This window comes from Peromyscus eremicus, chromosome 2 (genome assembly GCF_949786415.1).
Source record: "Peromyscus eremicus chromosome 2, PerEre_H2_v1, whole genome shotgun sequence".
NCBI lineage: Eukaryota > Metazoa > Chordata > Mammalia > Rodentia > Cricetidae > Peromyscus > Peromyscus eremicus.
This window is the reverse complement of record NC_081417.1, coordinates 19,748,968-19,770,058: the sequence shown is the minus strand read 5'-3', so window position 1 is coordinate 19,770,058 and position 21,091 is coordinate 19,748,968. Positions and strand designations below refer to the sequence as shown.

Genomic DNA, 21,091 nt, shown 5'->3' with positions numbered 1-21,091 from the left:
CAAGAGTATTGCTTATTCCAGCATGCAGGGTCTGCCAGCCAGACAACAAAATGGTTGTGACCCCAAATGGAGCTGGCAGACTATTTTTATAGGCATCCAGAAGGAAATAAAGTCATCCTGAACATGATTGGCTGGAGCTCTTCTTCCTACTTTAACTGGGTATAGAAACTGAAACAGAAACAGAAACTGAAACCTAACAGGGTGCAGAACTGAAACTAAACTGAAACTCAGGCTTAGTGGAGGTTGGGGCCAGGAAAAGCCTAGCCATGGTGCTAATGTGGCCCCTCAGATAGAGACCTCCAAATCTGTGAGCTAAAACATTTGTCTTATTAACTTGTTCATATTAGGAAAGCTAACATACCTCAAAATGGTGTGTGTGTGTGTGTGTGTGTGTGTGTGTGTGTGTGTGTGTGTTTTCCATTATTTATTTTTTGTTGTTTTCTGCTTTTCATTTTTTTCATTCATTCATTTTCACTGTTTCTTTTTTGAGATAATATATTAATATGTAGCACAGACAGGCCTAGAATTCACAATCCTCTTAACTCAATCCCCAAGTGATAAGATAATAGACATGTACCAACATGTCTGGCACTTATTCTACTGATTAACAGGCAGGTTGCTTCATTTTTAGAAACTATTGTAGTTTACATTTTATTATGTGGTAAACACTGTGACCAAAACCAACATGAGGAGGAAAAGGTTTATTTAGCCTATATTTCCATATCACTGTCTATTTGACAAATGGAAGTTACTAAGGCCCTGACCTTTGCTTAACTCCAGAACTAGGTTTCATGGACTTCCCCCACTCCACCATCAATGACTCAGTCACAACTGCTGTAATTTTTCACCCCTATGTGCACATAGTCCTGCTTACCTTATATAAACCTCTATCCCATCTCTACTTACAGCTGTCTCTGGTTCCCATTTCAGAAGCAGCCATTTCTTACGAGTTTAATAAATCTCTCAAGTGATACCTTACCATATGATGTGACTCTGGTAACTTTCATGCTCCCACAAAGCCTTTCACTGTCTGTCCTTGGGGGAGGTCAGGGCATGAACTCAAGGGAAGAACCTGGAGGCAGGAGCTGCAGCAGAGACTAAGTGCTGAGTTCTGCTTTGTTTCCTGTGGCTTTCTAAGTTTGCTTTCTCATTAAATCAAGGATCATCTGCCATGCATGGCAGATTTCACAGTGGGCGGAGTCCTCCCTATCAGTCATTAATGTAGAGAATACACCAGTAGACTTGTCTACAGGCCAGTCTAATAGACGTAATTACTCATTTGAACTTCCTTTTCCAGGTTGCTTCATTTGTGTCTTTAGCAAAAAACTAGCCAGTACAGAAACCTTGTTTGTTGTTTTGTTTTGTTTTTGGCCTGGGGTTTCATATATCCCAATCTGACCTCAAACTTGCTATGTAGCCATGAATGATTTCGAGCTCCTGATCCTCCTACATCCACTCTCAGGTGCTAAGATTACAGGTATGTACCACCTGGCTATTTTTTGCTATTCAGTTGGTATAAAAGGGATTGCATTTTAAATCATTATAATTAATTTCAAACACATCTTTATTAGTCAAAACAGGAACCATCACAATCAAGCAATTTTTATCATGAGAAATAAATTTGCTTATTACTCTAGCATAAGAGTCAGTATTAATCTCATTGACTGATCAGCATGTTTCTCAGATGCAGTAGTTGCATGTGTATGCAGACACTTGTAGTAGATCCAGTGAGCACCAGACCACCAAACAATAACCACGATGTTTATTGTTTTGTTTGCTTATTTGATTGAATCTTTTCCTTTTGTAGAAAGCCTCTTATAAGTCCAGCATGAGCAGCTTTTCAAAGGTTGTCTATGCAATCCACTTTCAGTTGTACATCAAAAATCTAATCAAGGGATTGTTCCTGGTTGCAATGTGGCAAAAACTACAGACTCAGAAGTAAACAGAATTTGGAGCTCTTGTGGAACACAAGGCTTGATTTCTGGCACCCATATGACAGCTCACAACCTTTATGACCTCATTTCCAAAGGATCCTACACCCTTATCTGACCGTATGTGTCACAGGCATGGGAGCAAGACTCATATTTTCATGCAGTTACACAACTTATTAAATAAAAATATAAATCTTTAAAAAAACATTAAGTTAACTTCATGTTTGTAAAAAAGAAGAAAAAATAAAGAAATAAAGGAAGGGAGAGAGGGATGCAGGGAGAGAGGCAGGGAGGGAGAAGAAAGAAGGAAAGAGACACAGAAAGAGACAGTGAGAGATACAGAGAGAGAGAGAGACAGAAAGAAACAGAAAAGAAAGGAAAAGAAAAAAGAATGGAAAGGAAAATAAGCAAGGATGGTATTTTTAATTCATTGAGGGTGCATTTCTTAGTTCATGAGATAGCTACTTACTGAGAATTTTCCCTTTGCAATTTGATTCAGATGTGGAACAACCTTGAAGGGTCCACATTGAGCAATTTGGCATCTTATGTATCTGTATGAGGATCAGCTTTAGTGATTGCTCTCAGTCACTGTAAACTTCCAATGACTGGCCAATAAGTTCCTCATTGTCAAGTTTGTTGTTGCCTTTACAAAGCTTCTTCAGCCACCACTGCACTGAATGTCACTTCTCCCGGTGTACTTACTAGAAAGACGCAAAAGGCAGACAGTCCTCTTGGTTCTCTTTTACAAGGAAAGCTGCTCAGTTCTTGAGGAATCTACCTTCCTGACTCAACTATTTCCCAACAGCACCCAGCCCATAGCATTGTATTGATGGTAGATTGCAGTATATGAATTCTGAGAGTTTACAAACACTGGGACTATAGAAAATATGCAAATACTAGTGAAGTATTTATGTATGTTAAATATAAAGCACATCAAATTGACCCCACATTATCATTTGGTTAAATGAGTCACAAAAGTACTCTTTTAACCTTACTGAGTTTTTCTATTGACTTCATCACAGAGTAGAAAGAATAAAAGATTCTCACCAATCAGAGAACATGATATGAAGAACAAGATTTGGAATACATGTAAAATATATTCACTGATAGAAATTGTACCAGCCTAAGGGATGACTAATTCTTCAGGCCCTGCGCACTGTGTCCTCTGTTGGGAGAAGAAGTCAGTAAAGAACCTGGAATAAGCGTGATAGGCCTTGCTCAACTCTATTCCTATAGGAAACACACTAAACCACAGAAAGAAGCAACACAGTTGGCAGGACTGTTACTTTTGAAGGAAGGCTAGAATTTCCCCACTAAAGTTATAGTATTTTATAAATTGTGCTTGCATTGGGGTAAAAAGAATTCCATCATTTTATGAATTTCTACATCATTTAACCTTGGGGTCAAATACATATTCTGAATATTATTAGACTACATGAAAATGTTTCAATATGTATGGAAAATGATGGAAATAATAAGATCCTCAACTTAAAAGTTTTTAGATGGATGCTATGTTCAATATCTCTTTTCACTTCCTCTCTCTGGAATTTTGTTTGAATATCTCCTAATTTGGGTCTTGCTTTTAACCAGTAGTTCTCAACATGTGGCTCATGACCTTTTTTTTGGGGGGGGCACATATCAGACATCCTGCATATCAGATATTTGCATTACGATTTAAAAAAGTAGCAACATTACAATTATGAAGCAGCAATTAAATAATTTTATAGATTGTGGATGACCACAATGAACTATGTTAAAGGGTTGCAGCATTAGGAAGGTTGAGAACCACAAAGTTTTACCTTTATTATAGTTTTTGTTCTTTGTCTCATGTACCATAAGAAATACAAAGCTTTATCATTTCAGAGTAGGAGGTGCTTCATTCATGTATCTACTCACTTATGAATTCCATAAGTGTGGATTAAAATTTCAGGATACATGTTACAGCAACATGGAAATTATACAGACTACCAAATCTACCTAATTTCAATGATTATAGAAGTTTTCCAAATAGAGAATGCTGGCTAGGACAAAGTCCTTCAAATCAATGGAAATACTAATGAAAGAGAACAAGCATAGACTTGCATTTTTGGCAAGAATTTGAATCACACTTAGATTTTAGAGGATGGAAACAAGTCAGTTCAATAATTTTTCAGTTTTCACCTTGTCATAGAAAATACTACCATGTTGATATTTCATCAGTAGCAAAAAGTGGCAATTCTTCATCTAATGTGTTGTGCCTGTGTATTAAAATACTAATTTTCACATATTTGTCTTATTTTATTATGACATTTTTCTTAAGGGCACAGTCATACGTGGCAGATCAACTGCATAAAACAAGAAAATAAATTTTAAAAAGGAATACTGATAAGGCTGAATGACAAAAATAAATTGTGATTTAACAGTCTTCCTCCCCTTATTTAATTAACATATTTTAGAGTTCTATTACATCTATTCCTTCATGCTTACTTCAGTTACAACATTTTCTGTTATATTTTCCAAGTTGATGCTAAATGAAGCTAGTTAAAGGAACATGCATGCAACCAATTTATTCATTATTAAATTAAATTAAATTAAATCATTAAATCTATTGTAGTAGAGTTCTAATGAAAAGTTTTATTATCAGTATTTTTCATTTCAAGATATAATTGAGTGGAAATCAATATAGGAGTGTGGATAATTGCTAATTCTTTTTAAAATTATGAAATCATTCATAGAGACAACCTCCCCCAACAGTTAGCAATTGAATCACAGAAAATATCTAATCGCTTAAGAAGAAGAAAATAGTGTCTATGTCTGCTGCTTTGGGCCGGCTATGATGGATGCCTAAGAGTAGCTTGAACTGGTATTAATTTGGGTAGACACATGAAGTATCTAAGCAATAAACTGGTTAGAGCACCAAGAATTACACAGAGACAAAAATGATCACAGGATGCTAATGCTTGGCAGAGACTCTGCTGAGTAGTAAGCTCTGACAAGCTCAGAATGTGAAATGTACCAGGAAAGTACTCATTTAAAGGCAAAGGGTTATGTTCAATCTTTTGAATCAAATGGATCTTGAGATGTCAAAAATTACACATACTAATGTAAATTCATTATCTACAAGTAATGAGACTTTTGTGTTCTAGGCAGGAGGATTTCTGAGAAGAATAAAACTTCAAAATAATAAAATGAAGTAAGCTTCCTTATTTTCAAGGATTTCATATATTTTATAGAAATAGTTTGGGGAGTGATATTTTTATTATCTTAAATATTGAAATATATTTTAGAAAAAACACAGAAAATACCTAAATAAATCTGAAATATTTATTTTATTTGTTGCAGAATTATTTATTTACATTGTGAAAATGTATCTTTGTCAAGGCTTCTTGTGACTGGTTTAATAAAGAGTTGAGTGTCCAATAGCTAGCCAGGAAGAGGTTAGGTGGGACTTCTGGGAACAGAGAGGACTTGGGAAAGAAGAAGGCAGAGTTACCAGGAAGACAGGGAGAGAAGACATGGAAGAAACAGGATGGACAATATGTGACAGAACATAGATTAATAGAAATGGGTTAACTTAAGTTATGAGAACTAGTGGGACAAACCTAAGCTAAGGCTGAGCTTTCATAACTAATAAGTTTCTGTATCATTATTTGTGAACTGGTAGCCCACAGAAAAATCTGACTACATTTATTAAAATGATGGTAACCAATTTCTATGAGTTCTTCATAATTTACAATTTATGCCTGGTTACACTAGAAGAAACTCATTTCTAATTGTAGTCTTGGCTGGGATACATAGCTCCCTACTATTGTTTGGTCAGATGGAAACTGAGTGTTTTCTATCAGCCTCTCTCTCTCTCTCTCTCTCTCTCTCTCTCTCTCTCTCTCTCTCTCTCTCTCCTCTCTTCTCTCCACATGTGTGGATATATATATATATATATATATGCATTTATATGTTAAATATGCTATTTTTACTTATACATATATTGACAGTCTTTAGAGTTTTGCATAATACTAATAGGAGAAAGAAAAATCAACATGAAAATTTTGTATAAGTGAAAGCAATTGATAAATCAGTGACTTGAGGTCAGGCGGTGGTGGCACGGGTCTATAATCCCAGCACTCAGGAGGCAGAGCCAGCCAGATCTCTGTGAGTTCGAGGCCAGCCTGGTCTATAGAGTGAGATCCAGGACAGGCACTGTAGTGGTAGTGCCCGCACTACTACCACCTGTTCAACTTGTCCGAGCATGGAGCTGTGGATCAAAAAACAAGAGACAAGAGACAGTGGGTCATTCACCCCAGCAGAACGCCAAATGTCCTTTATTGAAGGAGAGAGGAGGCCTTAAATACAGGCTTACAGCACAGTGGGAGAACCCCAGAGGGCAGAAGTCCACTACTGATGTTCTACTTTTTTGCATCTAAGCTAATGCGCAATATGCAGAATACACAAACAAGAAACTTCCAATGAGTGTTCAGGAGGAAGGAAACCGGCAAGGAATCAGCATAGGGAGGACATCAAGGTCAAGGTCAGCAAGCAAGGCAATAGCTATCCAAAATGGGGGGCCAGGGCCCTACAAGGCACCAAAACAACACAGAGAAACCGTCTTGGAAAAACTAATAAATTCTTATACCTAAAGCACATTTTATTTTTGGAAATATTTTTATTTTGTTTACTGAAAATATAACTACTACATTTAAGCTGTTCGATGATAAGAAGTAAAATATAAAGAATCAATTATTTCATTTTTTCTAAACAACTATGAATTTTACTATGGCTTTCTTCTGTAAAATTTATCACCTTTTATTTAACTTCTAAGTCTTAAGAAATCTACCCTTCACTGGGCATTGTAAAAAAAATTACACATTTTAAAGACCATAACTGAAATATCAATATAATGAAAACCAGCAAGACACATTGCATAGATCAATAGCTTGAATCATAACATAAAATGATGACATAAAAACTGGTGTTCAACCCCTGGGTTACTCTCTTCATAGGTCAATTTAAAAATAATCCTCATATAAAGAACATTCATAATGCAAACCTCATTAAAAAGAAGCCTAAAAGAAGATAATTTCCAAAAAGGATTAAACCCAAAATGTCTATAAAAATAATAGAGTGATAAAATTTTATGTAGTTATGCAAAGTAGTACCTCTCTCCCTGCTTAGATGTGCAAAAGAAAAATCCACACTCTTATACATGTCTAACTGATCTGTGCAACAATATTTTATGGAGACTGCACATGAGAGTTCAAATATCATAAAGTAATATTTTCAAAGTAGAATGAAATCTTAAAAATACTACCAGAATTTCAAGATAGTAATTTTAAGATTAGAGTTCAATACTAATATTGTAAAAGACCACCTGTAGCTGATTTGATGCATTCTTTACCAGAAGCAGTCTTAAATTTTATAGAGATAAAGCAATAGACTATAAACATCAGAATAAATCCTTAAATCTCAACACTGAAACCTTTCCTTATCTACACCTATTAGTAATTTTAAAAAATGAAGTCTCTTTTTTCTCACAAATACATTGCTGTCCCTGTATGTGTGCTCTCTTTTGGTTCTTCTCTTTCCCTGTCATCACGACCAGACTTCTTACCCACATCCTTCAGAGCCTCGTTCTCACTCCTCTGTCTACGCCCCAAGCCCTCTTTCCCTGTGCTTCCTTCGAAGTATCTGACTACACAGAGTTCAGATTTCTTTTATGCCTAAGCAACCAAGTTTTCAAATCACCCCCTTTCTCTCTCTCTCTCTCTCTCTCTCTCTCTCTCTCTCTCTCTCTCTCTCTCTCTCTCTCTTCTCTCTCTGGTGTATGTGTAGTGTTTCATGTTCACAAAATATATTACATTTACATTGCTGTACTTAAGTGAAATGCATAACTTGATTGTGTTAGACCATTGGGACTAGAAATTTACAGCAGTTACCCTGCCCTATTCATGTCTCAAAGTTCAGTTTCAAAGACAAATGTTCTCTATCTGCAAAACATATCTAATACTAAATATCAATGCTCTAAATATCATTTACCCTGTTTCCATTTGCTGCAAAGCATTTGCAGTGAAGGCAAACAGCAAATTATTTTAGCTGCTGCTGTACCTCACCAATACATGAAGAAAACTGCCCAAGTGTAGCAGAGACCTTCTGATTTCTTGTACCCATTCTCTTTCAGACATGCTCCAGTGCTGGCCCCAGTTTTTGGTCAACCTGCTCTCCTGTGCATCTCTTAAATATCCCTGAATCAAAAAACATTTGAGATTGTGATGTCTCAGAGAGTATGGATGAGCATTCCCTTCAAATTTACACTGTGAAAAATGTGAGGCTATTAAGCATTTTGTTAGACAGAATATTATAATGATTAAATCTTTCATTATGGTCGTTGAAGTAGAGTGCATGTAGAGAATGATCTTAATTTTGAACAAGAGAGATGCAATTAAAACAATGAGAAGCAGTCTGGTGTTTATCTACAGCTACTTCATAGGAGAACATGCATGTGGGAATGGAAGTACATCCCTTTCTCTCCTAAGAAATCATAGTTCTTTTATAAAAATTTTAGCAGTCAGGAGGCAGAGGCATATGGATCGCTGTGAAGCTGAGGCCAGCCTGGTCTACAGAGTGAGTTCCAGGATAGCCAGAGCTATTACACAAAGAAACCCTGTCTCAAAAAACCAAAATAAATAAATAATAAAGAAAGAAAAGAAGAAATGAAGGAAGGAAGAAATTTAGGCAGTTACCTTTTTGTTTTACTTTGTCTGAACCTGAATAACAGTTATATAGATTATAAAATATTATCAGTTCCAGAGTAATGTATCTCATCACTTATTTGGCATACAACACCATTTCCTACTTCAAAACATGGTGTGGGTTATGTGGTGTAGAGCATATATGAATGTAAAATAAGAGTTACTTTGTGAAGTGAAAGTATATATATATATATATATATATATATATATATATATATATACCTAAAAATGATAAATGTCTTTACTACTTATAGGCAATCCATGTAACTAATAACAAGAAAATGCAGAATGTCTATGCCTAGGCTTTGTCTTATATTTGGGAACAATAACATTTTTAGTTTATTTATTTTTATTTGATGTGTGTGAGTGTTTGCCAGTGCATTATGTATGTGCATCATCTGCATGTCTGGTACTTGCAGAGACCAGAAAGTGGCATCAGATCCCCTGGATATGTAGTTGCAGACAGTTGGGAACTGCCATATAGGTGTTGAGAACTGAGTTTGGGTCTTCTGCAAGAGCAGGCAGTGCCTCTAACCGTCTCTCCAGCCCCTGCAATTCTGTTTGCTCCATGCTTTCAGTTTTCTTATAGAGAATAATCAGAGCATTTGGACATCTGTTTTCTGAAAAAAAAAAATCTACATTATTACTAAAACAGGATTCAGAGATCAAGAAGGAAATATCTGGAAATTAATGCCCTAAGTGATTTGTGATATTTTCCTTGTAGTTTTGGAGAAAGTGGATGCTATAGTGACACAGAGTCAAGTGTTAAAGAAGTCAGAACATTTAAGGGCCCTTGAAATATTTTTAAGTAATTGGTATCAGTGGACACTCTTTTAATTTCATAGAAGATTTAAAATTCCTCTCAGCATGTGTCTCACTGGAAGTCAACTTTCAACCCCTCTTAACCAGAAAGGCAGTCAATATGAGTATTTTGAAGTGTAAATTAACTGATGCTAAATTTAATACATTTGTAATGAAGACCTAACTGTGAATTGAAATATGCACATCTCCTCTCTTCACTTTTTATAAGTGATGGCATTAAAAAAAGAGTAGGAAGTAGAATAACCTAATAGCTGAATGGAAAACAGGTGTCCTTTTGAAGCCAAGATATTCTGCTCACGAGTTGGTAGTACCTTTAATGTCATTTACAAAATTTTGAGAATGTTTCTGGTACCAGAGAAAGTGATGAATTGTTATTAATATCATCATGAATAAGAAAAGTAAATGAACACAGGCAAGCAATACTTCATGTGATCTTTATACAAATGATAGTTTTGGAAACAAATAGATGTGTATTGTCAGCTATATAAAATAACAGGTATAAACCAAAAATTTCTTGGGAGATTGGACCATTTGTTACCATAGACACAGTCAGAATTTATAAACCAAAGCAGTAATTCTAATCTTTAAATTGTTCTAACAACAATGCACAAATTTTTAAAAATTATATCAATATTATCACCAAAACAATACAATATGGATAACAGAATGGACATGACTGGAGATGAAAATTAGGATCTGTAACAATTAATAAAAGTGAATTTCAGCAGTTTGAAATTTAAGTAACATCAAATAACTATAAATGCAGGTATATATATATATATATATATATATATATATATATATATTATGCAATCTTGACAGTACATTAGAGAGTATATTGAATCTGTGTCTTTCTTCCATCTATTATGCATTCCATCTCCATCCTTACTTTAGACACCTACATACTCCCACAGTAGACACCTTTGACATCACATCCTACATGTGAAAGAAAATGTGATTTTTGTTTTAATCAGTCTGGATTATTTTGCTTAATGCAATGGTTTATTCACTTATCCATTTTGCAAGTGACACAATCACTTCCTTTATAATTGAATAAAGCTCCATTGTGTCTGTATATACATCACATTTTTTTTTTTTTAGCAATTCACATGCTGATAGGCATCTAGGCAGGATCCCTATCTTGGCTATTTTGAATAAGATGAATGAACAGGAATACATAAATATTTCATGGTATGCTGACTTAGATTCTTTCAAATTTATAACCAGGACTGGCAAAGATGGATCATACAGCATTCATATTCTTCATTACTTGAGATATATTCTTTACTGATTTCTGTATTGGATGAACTAGTTTACTTTCCAAACAGTAGCATGTAGACTTTTTCCCCTGCATCCTAAACCAGCACATATTTTCTTTTTGATAGCCATTTTTGACGTGGATAAAATGGAATAGAATGTAGTCTGTTCCAGGCTTTTTCTTCTGGGTCATGAAGCAACTCCCAAATCATAAAAGAGACTTATTAGTTTTGAATGCTCAGCCTCAGCTTAGCTCTTTTCTAGCTAACACTTTTAAAATAAGTTAACCTGTTTATCTTTATCTACCTCTTGCCTCAGGGTTTATTACCTTTCTTACGTCTGTATATCTTACTTTCACTGCATCTCTATGCCTGGTGGGCTGGCATCTGCCTGGCTTCTTGCCCCAGGCATGTCCCTGGTTCTCTCCTAGTTTTTTTCTCCCCTTTTTTCTTTATTCTCTTGCCTTCTAGGCCTGCCTATCCTTTTTTCTGCCTAGTTATTGGCTGTTCATATTTTTTTAAAAATCAATCAGGTGCCTTAGACAAGCAAGTAGAAACAAATGCAATACAGCATAAACAAAAGTAACACAGCTTTACACAGTTAAAGTAATATTCTGCAGCACAAACAAATGTAACACATCTTTGCCTAGTTAAAATAATATATACTACAACAGTAGTCTTTATTTACATTTTCCTGAGGGCTAAGTATGGTGATAATACTTAAATTTTAAAATTAAATTATTTCCTTTATAATTTCATACATGTATATAAAATATTCTGATCACACCTATCCTCAACCCCTTCTCATCTTCCTCTCATATATACCCAACCGCTTCCCCTTCCTCTGCGAAGACCCCATACCACTTTCAAGTATCTTTTTCTTTCCTTTTCTATTTTTTCTTATTTTGCTGTTGTTTTGCGACATACTAGGTTTAACCAGGGCCATTCATTTGGCCACGAATGTGGAACTGTCCATTGGAAGATGCAAAATTCATTCAAGGCTGTATCCCTGAAGACAAAGACTTCCTAACTCCTCCAGAAACTCTCACATTCCATTAGATCTCCTGGAAGGAGCAGGATGCTATGACCCACTCCTTCAAGTATGGCTCAATGTTTAGGGGCTTAGTCTCTGTGTAGTTGACAAGGCATCACATGCTTAATGTATGTCTTAAAATGTCTATTTTGACCTCTGGTGGAATTTCACTGCTCTGGTGCAGTCACCACCAGCCTGCAGACAACTAAGATACCTGCCTCTGAAAGACCCCCAGCCTCCCCACCTAACATAGCTTAGCTCAGCTGTTTTTGAATAAAGCCTGAGAGGTACTGAGGAGTTCAGTTAACGGACATGGAATAAACAGAACATTTGTGGTTAGCCACCTGGCCCCAGAGCGAGGAACTAAAAGGTCAGAAAAACACCCTGTACCCTAGACAAAAGCTAGGCGTGGCGAGCTCGGGGAGAAACCACGAGCTGACCTGGGTTTGAACCTGGCCTCATTTGAATCATCCAATCAAAACCCTGTAACCAGGCTTCTTGCTTCTGTACCCGAGCTTCGGCTGCCTGACCCTATAAAAACCCTCTGCTCCAGCCCGTGGGCGCGCCAGTCCCTTGAGCTTCTTGAGAGACTGTGTCGCCCCGGGTACCCGTGTTCCCGAATAAAGCCTCTTGCTGTTTGCATCTGATTCGTGGTCTCGGTGTGATCCTTGGGCGAGGGTCTCTCCTGAGGGAAGACTGCCTTCGGGGAGTCTTTCATTTGGGGGCTCGTCCGGGATTAGAGACCCCCTGCCTCGGGACCACCGACCCACTGTCAGGAGGTAAGTTGGCCGGCCACTATCTGTCTTGTCCCAGTCTGTCTACTTGTCTTCTGTTTTCGTCGGGCGCCCTAATTCAGGTCTGAGTCGGTGGGGGCTGAAGGAGCTGACGAGCTCGGACTTCGCCCACCGAAACCCTGGAAGACGTTCCACGGGTCACTGAAGTCCCCTCTGGGGCACGGTTTTTCGGGGCCTCTCCCGTGTCAGAAGGATACGTGGTATTGGCAGGGGACGGAGATCGAGGTTCCTCCACATCCCCGTCTGAGTTTCTGCTTTTGGTTTTACGCCGAAGCCGCGCAGCGCGAATTTCTGTCGTCTGTCTTGTCTTTTTGTTTATCGTTACTTGTCTAACACTTCTTTATCTAGAGACCACCATGGGACAGACCGTCACCACCCCACTGAGCCTAACCACGGACCACTGGTCCGATGTTAAGGCCCGAGGGAACAATGAAGGTATCATTGTCAAAAAGAAAAAATGGATCACCCTCTGCGAGGCCGAATGGGTCATGATGAATGTTGGCTGGCCGCGAGAAGGATCCTTTAACCTCTCTCTTATTTCACAGGTGGAGGGCAAGGTTTTTGCCCCTAATCCTTATGGACACCCCGACCAGGTCCCATACATCGCCATCTGGAGATCTCTGGTCGAAAATCCATTTCCATGGGTCAAGCCTTTCCTTCCACAGCCCCCTCCAGTCTCTGGGCCCTCTGCACCCCTCAACCCGGACTCTTCCCTTTACCCTGTGCTCCCTCACAAGGAGACTCCCAAGCCCCCTGTCCTCCCCCCGGACCCTAACTCCCCTCTCATAGATCTCCTGGCAGAGGAGCCCCCTCCCTATCAGGCTGGACCCGCTCGGCGACCCGGCGGAGCGGCGGCGGCTCCTGCCGCCGCAGAGGAGGCGGCGGCGGCGGCCGCATTAGCAGCCGCGATCCGGCCGTTGGCAGATGCTAAGGTTTCCTCAACCAGCAGGACCTCAGATGAAGACAAGGAAGATGAGATGTTGTCCCCCATTGCCGGCCGCCTCCGCGGCCGCCGGGAGGGACCCCCTACTGAGTCCCAAGCTTTCCCACTCAGAGAAGGGCCGAACCAACAACTCCAATATTGGCCTTTCTCTGCTTCAGACCTTTACAACTGGAAACAACATAACCCCCCTTTTTCCAGGGATCCTGTGGCATTGACTAACCTGATTGAATCCATCCTGGTGACTCACAGGCCGACTTGGGACGATTGTCAGCAGCTCCTGCAGACCCTCTTAACAGTAGAGGAAAAGCAGAGAGTTTTCCTGGAGGCCCGGAAGCAGGTTCCGGGCGATGACGGGAGGCCATCCCAACTCCCGAATGTCATCGATGCGGCTTTTCCCTTGACTCGCCCTAACTGGGATTTCAATACGCCTGAAGGTAGGGAGCATCTACGTCTCTATCGCCAGTTGCTCTTAGCGGGTCTCCGAGCGGCCGCTAGAAGGCCTACCAATTTGGCTCAGGTAAGGAATGTGATACAGGGAAAGGAAGAGACACCCGCTGCATTTCTAGAAAGATTGAAGGAAGCTTATAGGATGTATACTCCGTATGATCCGGAAGATCCAGGTCAGGCTCCAGGTATTATCCTATCATTTATCTATCAGTCTAGTTCAGACATCAGAGCCAAATTGCAGCGGTTGGATGGTTTACAGGCGTTAGGGTTGCCAGACCTAGTGAAGGAAGCAGAGAAAGTATTCAATAAGAGAGAAACTCCTGAAGAGCGTGAGGAAAAGAGATGGCAGAAACAAGAGGAAAGGGATAGGAAACAGCATAGGGAGATAAAGAAAGTTCTGGCCGCCGTTGTATCTCAGGGACAGCGGAGAGAGGGAGACAGGTCGGGAGAACGAAGGAGGCCACCCCTAGATAAAGATCAATGTGCTTACTGCAAGGAGAAGGGACACTGGGCTCGAGAATGCCCCAAGAAGCCACAAGGACCCCGCCGGCCCAAGCCCAAGACCGTGGACCTCCTTAGTCTGGAGGACTAGGGGGGTCGAGGCCAGGAGCCCCCCCCTGAGCCTAGGATAACCCTCAAGATCGGGGGGCAGCCCGTGACCTTCCTGGTTGATACTGGTGCCGAACATTCAGTCCTAACTCATGCCGGAGTGCCTCTTAGCCGGCATTCTGCACTGGTGCAGGGGGCAACTGGAAACAAGAGATATTATTGGACTATTGAGAGAAAAGTCCAACTGGCTTCAGGGCAAGTAACTCACTCATTTCTGCACATACCTGAATGCCCCCATCCGCTGTTAGGACGGGACCTACTAACCAAATTAAAAGCGCAAATCTATTTTGATGAGAAGGGACCGAGGGTCACGGGTCCTAAAGGAGACCCTCTACAAATCCTTGTCCTCAATTTAGAGGAAGAATACCATTTGTTTGAGTCAGAACCCCCGGAGAAATCACCTGAGGAGCTACAGAACTGGATGAGAGAGTTTCCTCGCGCCTGGGCAGAGACTGGGGGCCTGGGGTTGGCACGCGATCAGCCACCGCTGATGATCTCATTAAAGGCCTCCGCGACTCCCGTTTCAATCAGACAATACCCAATGTCACGGGAAGCTCATGAGGGAATCAAACCCCATATCCGGAGGCTCCTGGACCAAGGGGTGCTGAAGCCCTGTCAGTCCCCATGGAACACCCCTCTCTTGCCTGTTAGGAAACTGGGGACAGGGGACTACAGGCCAGTCCAGGATTTGAGAGAGGTCAATAAGCGGGTGGAGGACATACACCCCACGGTGCCTAACCCCTATAACCTTCTGAGCACCCTTCCGCCGACTCACGTCTGGTACACTGTACTAGACCTGAAGGATGCTTTTTTCTGTTTAAGGCTACACCCTCAGAGTCAATTACTGTTTGCTTTCGAATGGAGGGACCCTGAACAAGGGCTCTCGGGACAACTCACCTGGACTCGGCTCCCTCAGGGCTTCAAGAACAGCCCAACCCTCTTTGATGAGGCCCTGCATGCAGATTTGGCCGGGTTCCGGGTCGAGCACCCGACCCTGACTCTGCTCCAGTACGTGGATGACCTACTTCTGGCAGCCAGAAGTCGGACCGAGTGCCTGGAGGGCACTCGGGCCTTACTGGCCAGACTTGGACAGAAGGGTTATAGAGCCTCGGCCAAGAAAGCTCAAATATGCCGAGATAAGGTTACCTACCTGGGCTACACCCTGAGCGGGGGGCAAAGGTGGCTAACAGAAGCAAGGAAGGAGACGATAATCTCCATTCCCCCTCCTCAGAACCCCCGCCAAGTTCGAGAGTTCCTGGGTACGGCTGGGTACTGCCGCCTCTGGATTCCTGGCTTTGCCGAACTGGCAGCCCCATTATACCCCCTCACTAAACCAGGGGCCATGTTCCAATGGGAAGAGGAGCATCAGAAAGCATTCCAACAGATCAAGAAGGCCTTACTTGAGGCCCCGGCTCTGGGTCTGCCAGATCTTACCAAACCCTTTGAACTGTTTATAGATGAGAACTCGGGCTTTGCTAAAGGGGTGCTGGTGCAAAGACTGGGACCTTGGAGGAGACCTGTGGCGTACTTGTCCAAGAAGTTGGACTCGGTGGCTACAGGATGGCCTCCATGCCTCCGCATGGTAGCAGCCATCGCAGTCCTACTTAAGGACGCCGGGAAATTGACCCTGGGCCAGCCCCTGACCGTGCTGGCCTCTCATGCTGTGGAGGCCTTGGTCCGACAACCACCGGACAGATGGCTTTCCAACGCCAGAATGACTTATTACCAGGCCTTACTCTTGGACTCGGATCGAGTCACCTTCGGACCAGTAGTCTCCCTTAACCCCGCCACCTTGCTGCCACTACCTAGTCCCTCTGTAGAACATGACTGCCTCCAGATTCTAGCTGAGGCACATGGCACCCGCCCTGACCTGACGGATCAGCCGCTCAAGAATCCAGACGTCGTCTGGTATACAGATGGGAGCAGTTTCCTGGAAGGAGGAGAGCGCAAGGCCGGAGCAGCCGTCACCACCGAGTCCGAAGTAATATGGGCCTCGGCACTCCCGCCTGGGACCTCAGCCCAGCGAGCGGAATTGATTGCTCTCACCCAAGCTCTCCGGATGGCAGAAGGTAAGAAGCTTACTGTGTATACAGACAGCAGATACGCCTTCGCCACTGCACATGTCCATGGTGAAATCTACAGACAAAGAGGACTGCTGACATCGGTGGGTAAGGAGATCAAAAACAAAAAGGAAATCCTGGACCTCCTAAAGGCCCTATTCCTTCCGCTTCAGCTCAGTATTGTCCATTGTCCAGGACACCAGAAGGGGGACTCTCAGGTAGCTAGAGGGAATCGCCTGGCGGATTTGACCGCCCGGACAGCGGCCTCCCAGCCGGCAGGAGATAGCCAGTTGATGGCTATACAGGAAACCCTGGAGCCTCCTCAATCCAAGAGAGAGCCCATGCCATACAGCCCCGAGGATCATGAGCAGGCAAAGAAAATGGGGGCGGATTGGGACTCTCAGAGGCAAGCCTATATGCTAGGGAACCGGATGGTCATGCCAACCTCCCATACCCGATATATGCTGAGGTTCCTTCATGAGCTGACCCATTTGAGCAAGAATAAAATGAAGACCCTACTGGACAATGAAAATACTGGGACTGTGCTATTAAACCAGGACCGGGTGCTTCAGCAGGTATCTTCCACCTGCCCAGCCTGTGCTCAGGTCAATGCAGGAAAGATTCATCTAAACAAAGGGGCTCGTCAACGAGGGCATCGCCCAGGTGTACATTGGGAAATAGACTTCACAGAAATTAAACCCGGACTCTATGGGTACAGGTACCTCCTGGTCTTTGTGGACACCTTTTCAGGATGGATTGAGGCATTTCCAACCAAGAATGAAACGGCTAACGTGGTAACAAAGAAACTGTTGGAAGAGATCTTCCCCAGGTATGGGATGCCTCATATATTGGGGTCGGACAACGGGCCTGCCTTCGTCTCTCTGGTAAGTCAGAAAGTGGCCAAATTATTGGGGGTTAATTGGAAACTCCATTGCGCATACCGCCCCCAGAGTTCAGGACAGGTAGAGCAAGCTAATAGGACAATTAAGGAGACTTTAACCAAATTAATGCTTGCAACTGGCACTAGAGATTGGGTGCTCCTACTTCCCTTGGCTCTTTACCGAGCCCAGAATACTCCTGGGCCGCACGGCCTAACCCCTTTTGAAGTTCTATATGGGGCCCCACCTCCAGTCGTGAAATTTCTCCATCCTGATATCTCATCTTTTGCCACCAGCCCCACTTTAGAGGCACATCTACAGGCCCTCCAGCTGGTGCAGAAGGAGATCTGGAAACCCTTGGCTAAAGCCTACCGAGAGCAGCTGGACAAGCCGGTGGTCCCCCACCCTTTCCAGATTGGGGACTCCGTTTGGGTCCGGCGCCACCAGACTAAGAATCTAGAGTCACGGTGGAAGGGGCCCTACACTGTCTTGCTGACCACCCCCACTGCACTCAAGGTCAACGGGATTGCTGCATGGATCCACGCCTCTCATGTGAAGGCTGCCGGGGAGACCGACCCAGCAGGATCCAAAGAATCAACATGGACAGTGTACCGCACACAGAACCCCCTAAAAATAAGGTTGGCCCGCGGCTCCTCTTCCTCCCCCTCTTCTTGCTCTCTGTCTACCCCCAGGGGACTAGGGCGGCAGAGAGCCCGCACCTAGTCAAGAAACTCACTTGGCAGGTCATCTCACAAACTGGGGAAACGGTCTGGCAGACGACCGCCCTTCATACCCCCTTTACATGGTGGCCCCCCCTAACCCCTGACTTCTGTCAGTTGGCATTGAATTCAGGACTCTGAGGGGTTGAGGGCATTAAGCTTGATGCCTTAAACTCCTCCACCCACCCGGGGGGGTGCATTGGCCGGATCCGGGATGCCGTTACCCTCAAGCAAGATGTAGATTCGCCCAGTCGGACTTTTATGTCTGTCCGGGGGATGGGAGGGGCTGGGCCCTCTCCAAGAAATGCGGGGGGGAAGGAGATTTCTTCTGCGCCCAATGGGGCTGCGAGACCACTGGCGCAGCATATTGGAGTCCTAGCTCCAGCTGGGACCTGATCCAGACCAATAGAGGTTTCAGGAAGGCTACAGGCGGGGGGTCTTGCTCAGCTGGGTCCACCGAGGTCAGCCGATTCGAGCCCGGGCTCTCACTCCCCCTAAATATAACTTTCACTGGCCCGGGGAAGGCTGATAGAAACTGGCAACGGGGGCGCACTTGGGGGCTCAGGTTATATGAAACCGGATATGATCGGGGCGTAAGATTCACTATCAAACTTAAGATTGAGGAGGCCTCCGCCCCTATAGGCCCCAATCAGGTTCTCTCTGACCAGAAGCGCCCCTCCTTACCTGTTCCAGCACCCCCGAAGATTACCCCTCGACCCAGTTCGATTACCAGCCCAGGTATAACTCCGGCCACTACCAAACCGCCCCGGCCAGGAACTGGAGACCGGCTCTTGGGTCTGCTAGCAGGGGCTTACCAGGCCTTAAATGTAACCTACCCAAATAGAATGCAAGAATGTTGGCTATGTCTGGTTTCCCAACCTCCCTACTACGAGGGGATAGCAACCCAGGGTAATTATACTAACACTCACAGTCCCCCTCCGAGCCAATGTCTAGGGACAGCCCAACATAAGCTCACAATCTCAGAGGTGTCAGGACAAGGACTATGTCTAGGGAGCGTCCCCCGCACCCACCAACACCTGTGTAACCGCACCCTATCCATAAGCGCTGTCTCTGGTTATGTCACCGGCCCTAATGGTACCTATTGGGCATGTAATACTGGGCTCACCCCCTGCGTTTCAGCCTCAGCCCTCAATGCTACCTCTGATTTTTGTGTGCTCATCGAGTTGTATCCAAAGATTGTTTACCATACACCAGAGGAGATTTACCCACACTTTGAGATGAGACCCTATCGGTATAAGAGAGAGCCGGCGTCTCTCACTCTGGCCCTATTATTGGGGGGGCTGACTATGGGAGGAATAGCAGCCGGGGTAGGGACAGGCACCACCGCCCTAATGGAAACCCAACAATTCAGACAGCTCCAAGCGGCCATGAATCAGGACATTTGGGACCTAGAGGAATCAGTAAGCGCCTTAGAAAAATCCCTGACCTCCCTCTCTGAAGTAGTGCTCCAGAACAGAAGGGGACTCGACATTCTATTCTTACAGGAGGGAGGGTTGTGTGCCGCCCTTAAAGAGGAATGTTGCTTCTATGCGGATCATACTGGGGTGGTAAGAGATAGCATGGCTAAGTTGAGAAAACGATTAGAACAGAGACAAAAATTCTTTGAAGAGCAACAGGGATGGTTTGAAGGATGGTTCAGAAGGTCCCCCTGGCTCACCACCCTCATTTCCACCCTTCTGGGACCCCTTCTGATTCTATTACTCCTCCTGACGTTTGGGCCCTGTATCCTAAGTAGACTTGTCCAATTTATCAGGGAACGCGTCTCTATTGTTCAGACTTTGGTATTAACCCAGCAATACCAAAGGCTCAACCAGATGGAACTCGAGTCACGTCACCAATCTTCCCCATGAATGGAGGATTCCATTCCTGAGATAAGAAAATGGGGGAATGAAAGACCCCCAGCCTCCCCACCTAACATAGCTTAGCTCAGCTGTTTTTGAATAAAGCCTGAGAGGTACTGAGGAGTTCAGTTAACGGACATGGAATAAACAGAACATTTGTGGTTAGCCACCTGGCCCCAGAGCGAGGAACTAAAAGGTCAGAAAAACACCCTGTACCCTAGACAAAAGCTAGGCGTGGCGAGCTCGGGGAGAAACCACGAGCTGACCTGGGTTTGAACCTGGCCTCATTTGAATCATCCAATCAAAACCCTGTAACCAGGCTTCTTGCTTCTGTACCCGAGCTTCGGCTGCCCGACCCTATAAAAACCCTCTGCTCCAGCCCGTGGGCGCGCCAGTCCCTTGAGCTTCTTGAGAGACTGTGTCGCCCCGGGTACCCGTGTTCCCGAATAAAGCCTCTTGCTGTTTGCATCTGATTCGTGGTCTCGGTGTGATCCTTGGGCGAGGGTCTCTCCTGAGGGAAGACTGCCTTCGGGGGGTCTTTCACCTCCAGGCTGGTCCCCCACCCCCACCACCCACTAGACACGGACCTTCCAAGACCCACTCTGCCACCCAACTCCAAGCACCTGAACACTCTCTCTGTGACCAGCCATCCCATGCAAGACAGTAGACTACATAGAAACAGGTGTAAACCACACCAGCTGGAAAAACAGCAGACTGCATGCACACAGGTTCAAAACACAACAGCTGGAAGAATAGGCACAGACACATGCCACACCGGTAGAAGAAAAGAGGAGTAAACGCCACTGTCCATATCTGTCACCCTGCACAAAACCCAAATCCAAGTGGATCAAAAACCTCAACATAAATCCAGTTTCACTGAACCTGATAGAAGAGAAAGTGGGAAGTAGCCTTGAATGCATTGGCACAGGAGAGCACTTCCTAAATATAACACCAATAGCACAGACACTGAAAGCAACAATTAATAAATAGGATATGCTGAAACTGAAAAGCTTCT

At 43.4% G+C, this 21,091-nt stretch overlaps 1 protein-coding gene across 1 annotated transcript; it reads left to right on the top strand.

Annotated features, from left to right (window-relative positions):
• Nucleotides 1-12,607: 12,607 nt before the first annotated feature.
• On the top strand, nt 12,608-18,399 carry LOC131904472 (uncharacterized). The gene is given in 2 exon segments (XM_059255606.1): nt 12,608-13,490; nt 13,527-18,399. Coding segments are annotated over 2 exon segments (5,268 nt in total). The 5' UTR covers nt 12,608-12,914; the 3' UTR covers nt 18,219-18,399.
• Nucleotides 18,400-21,091: the final 2,692 nt, after the last annotated feature.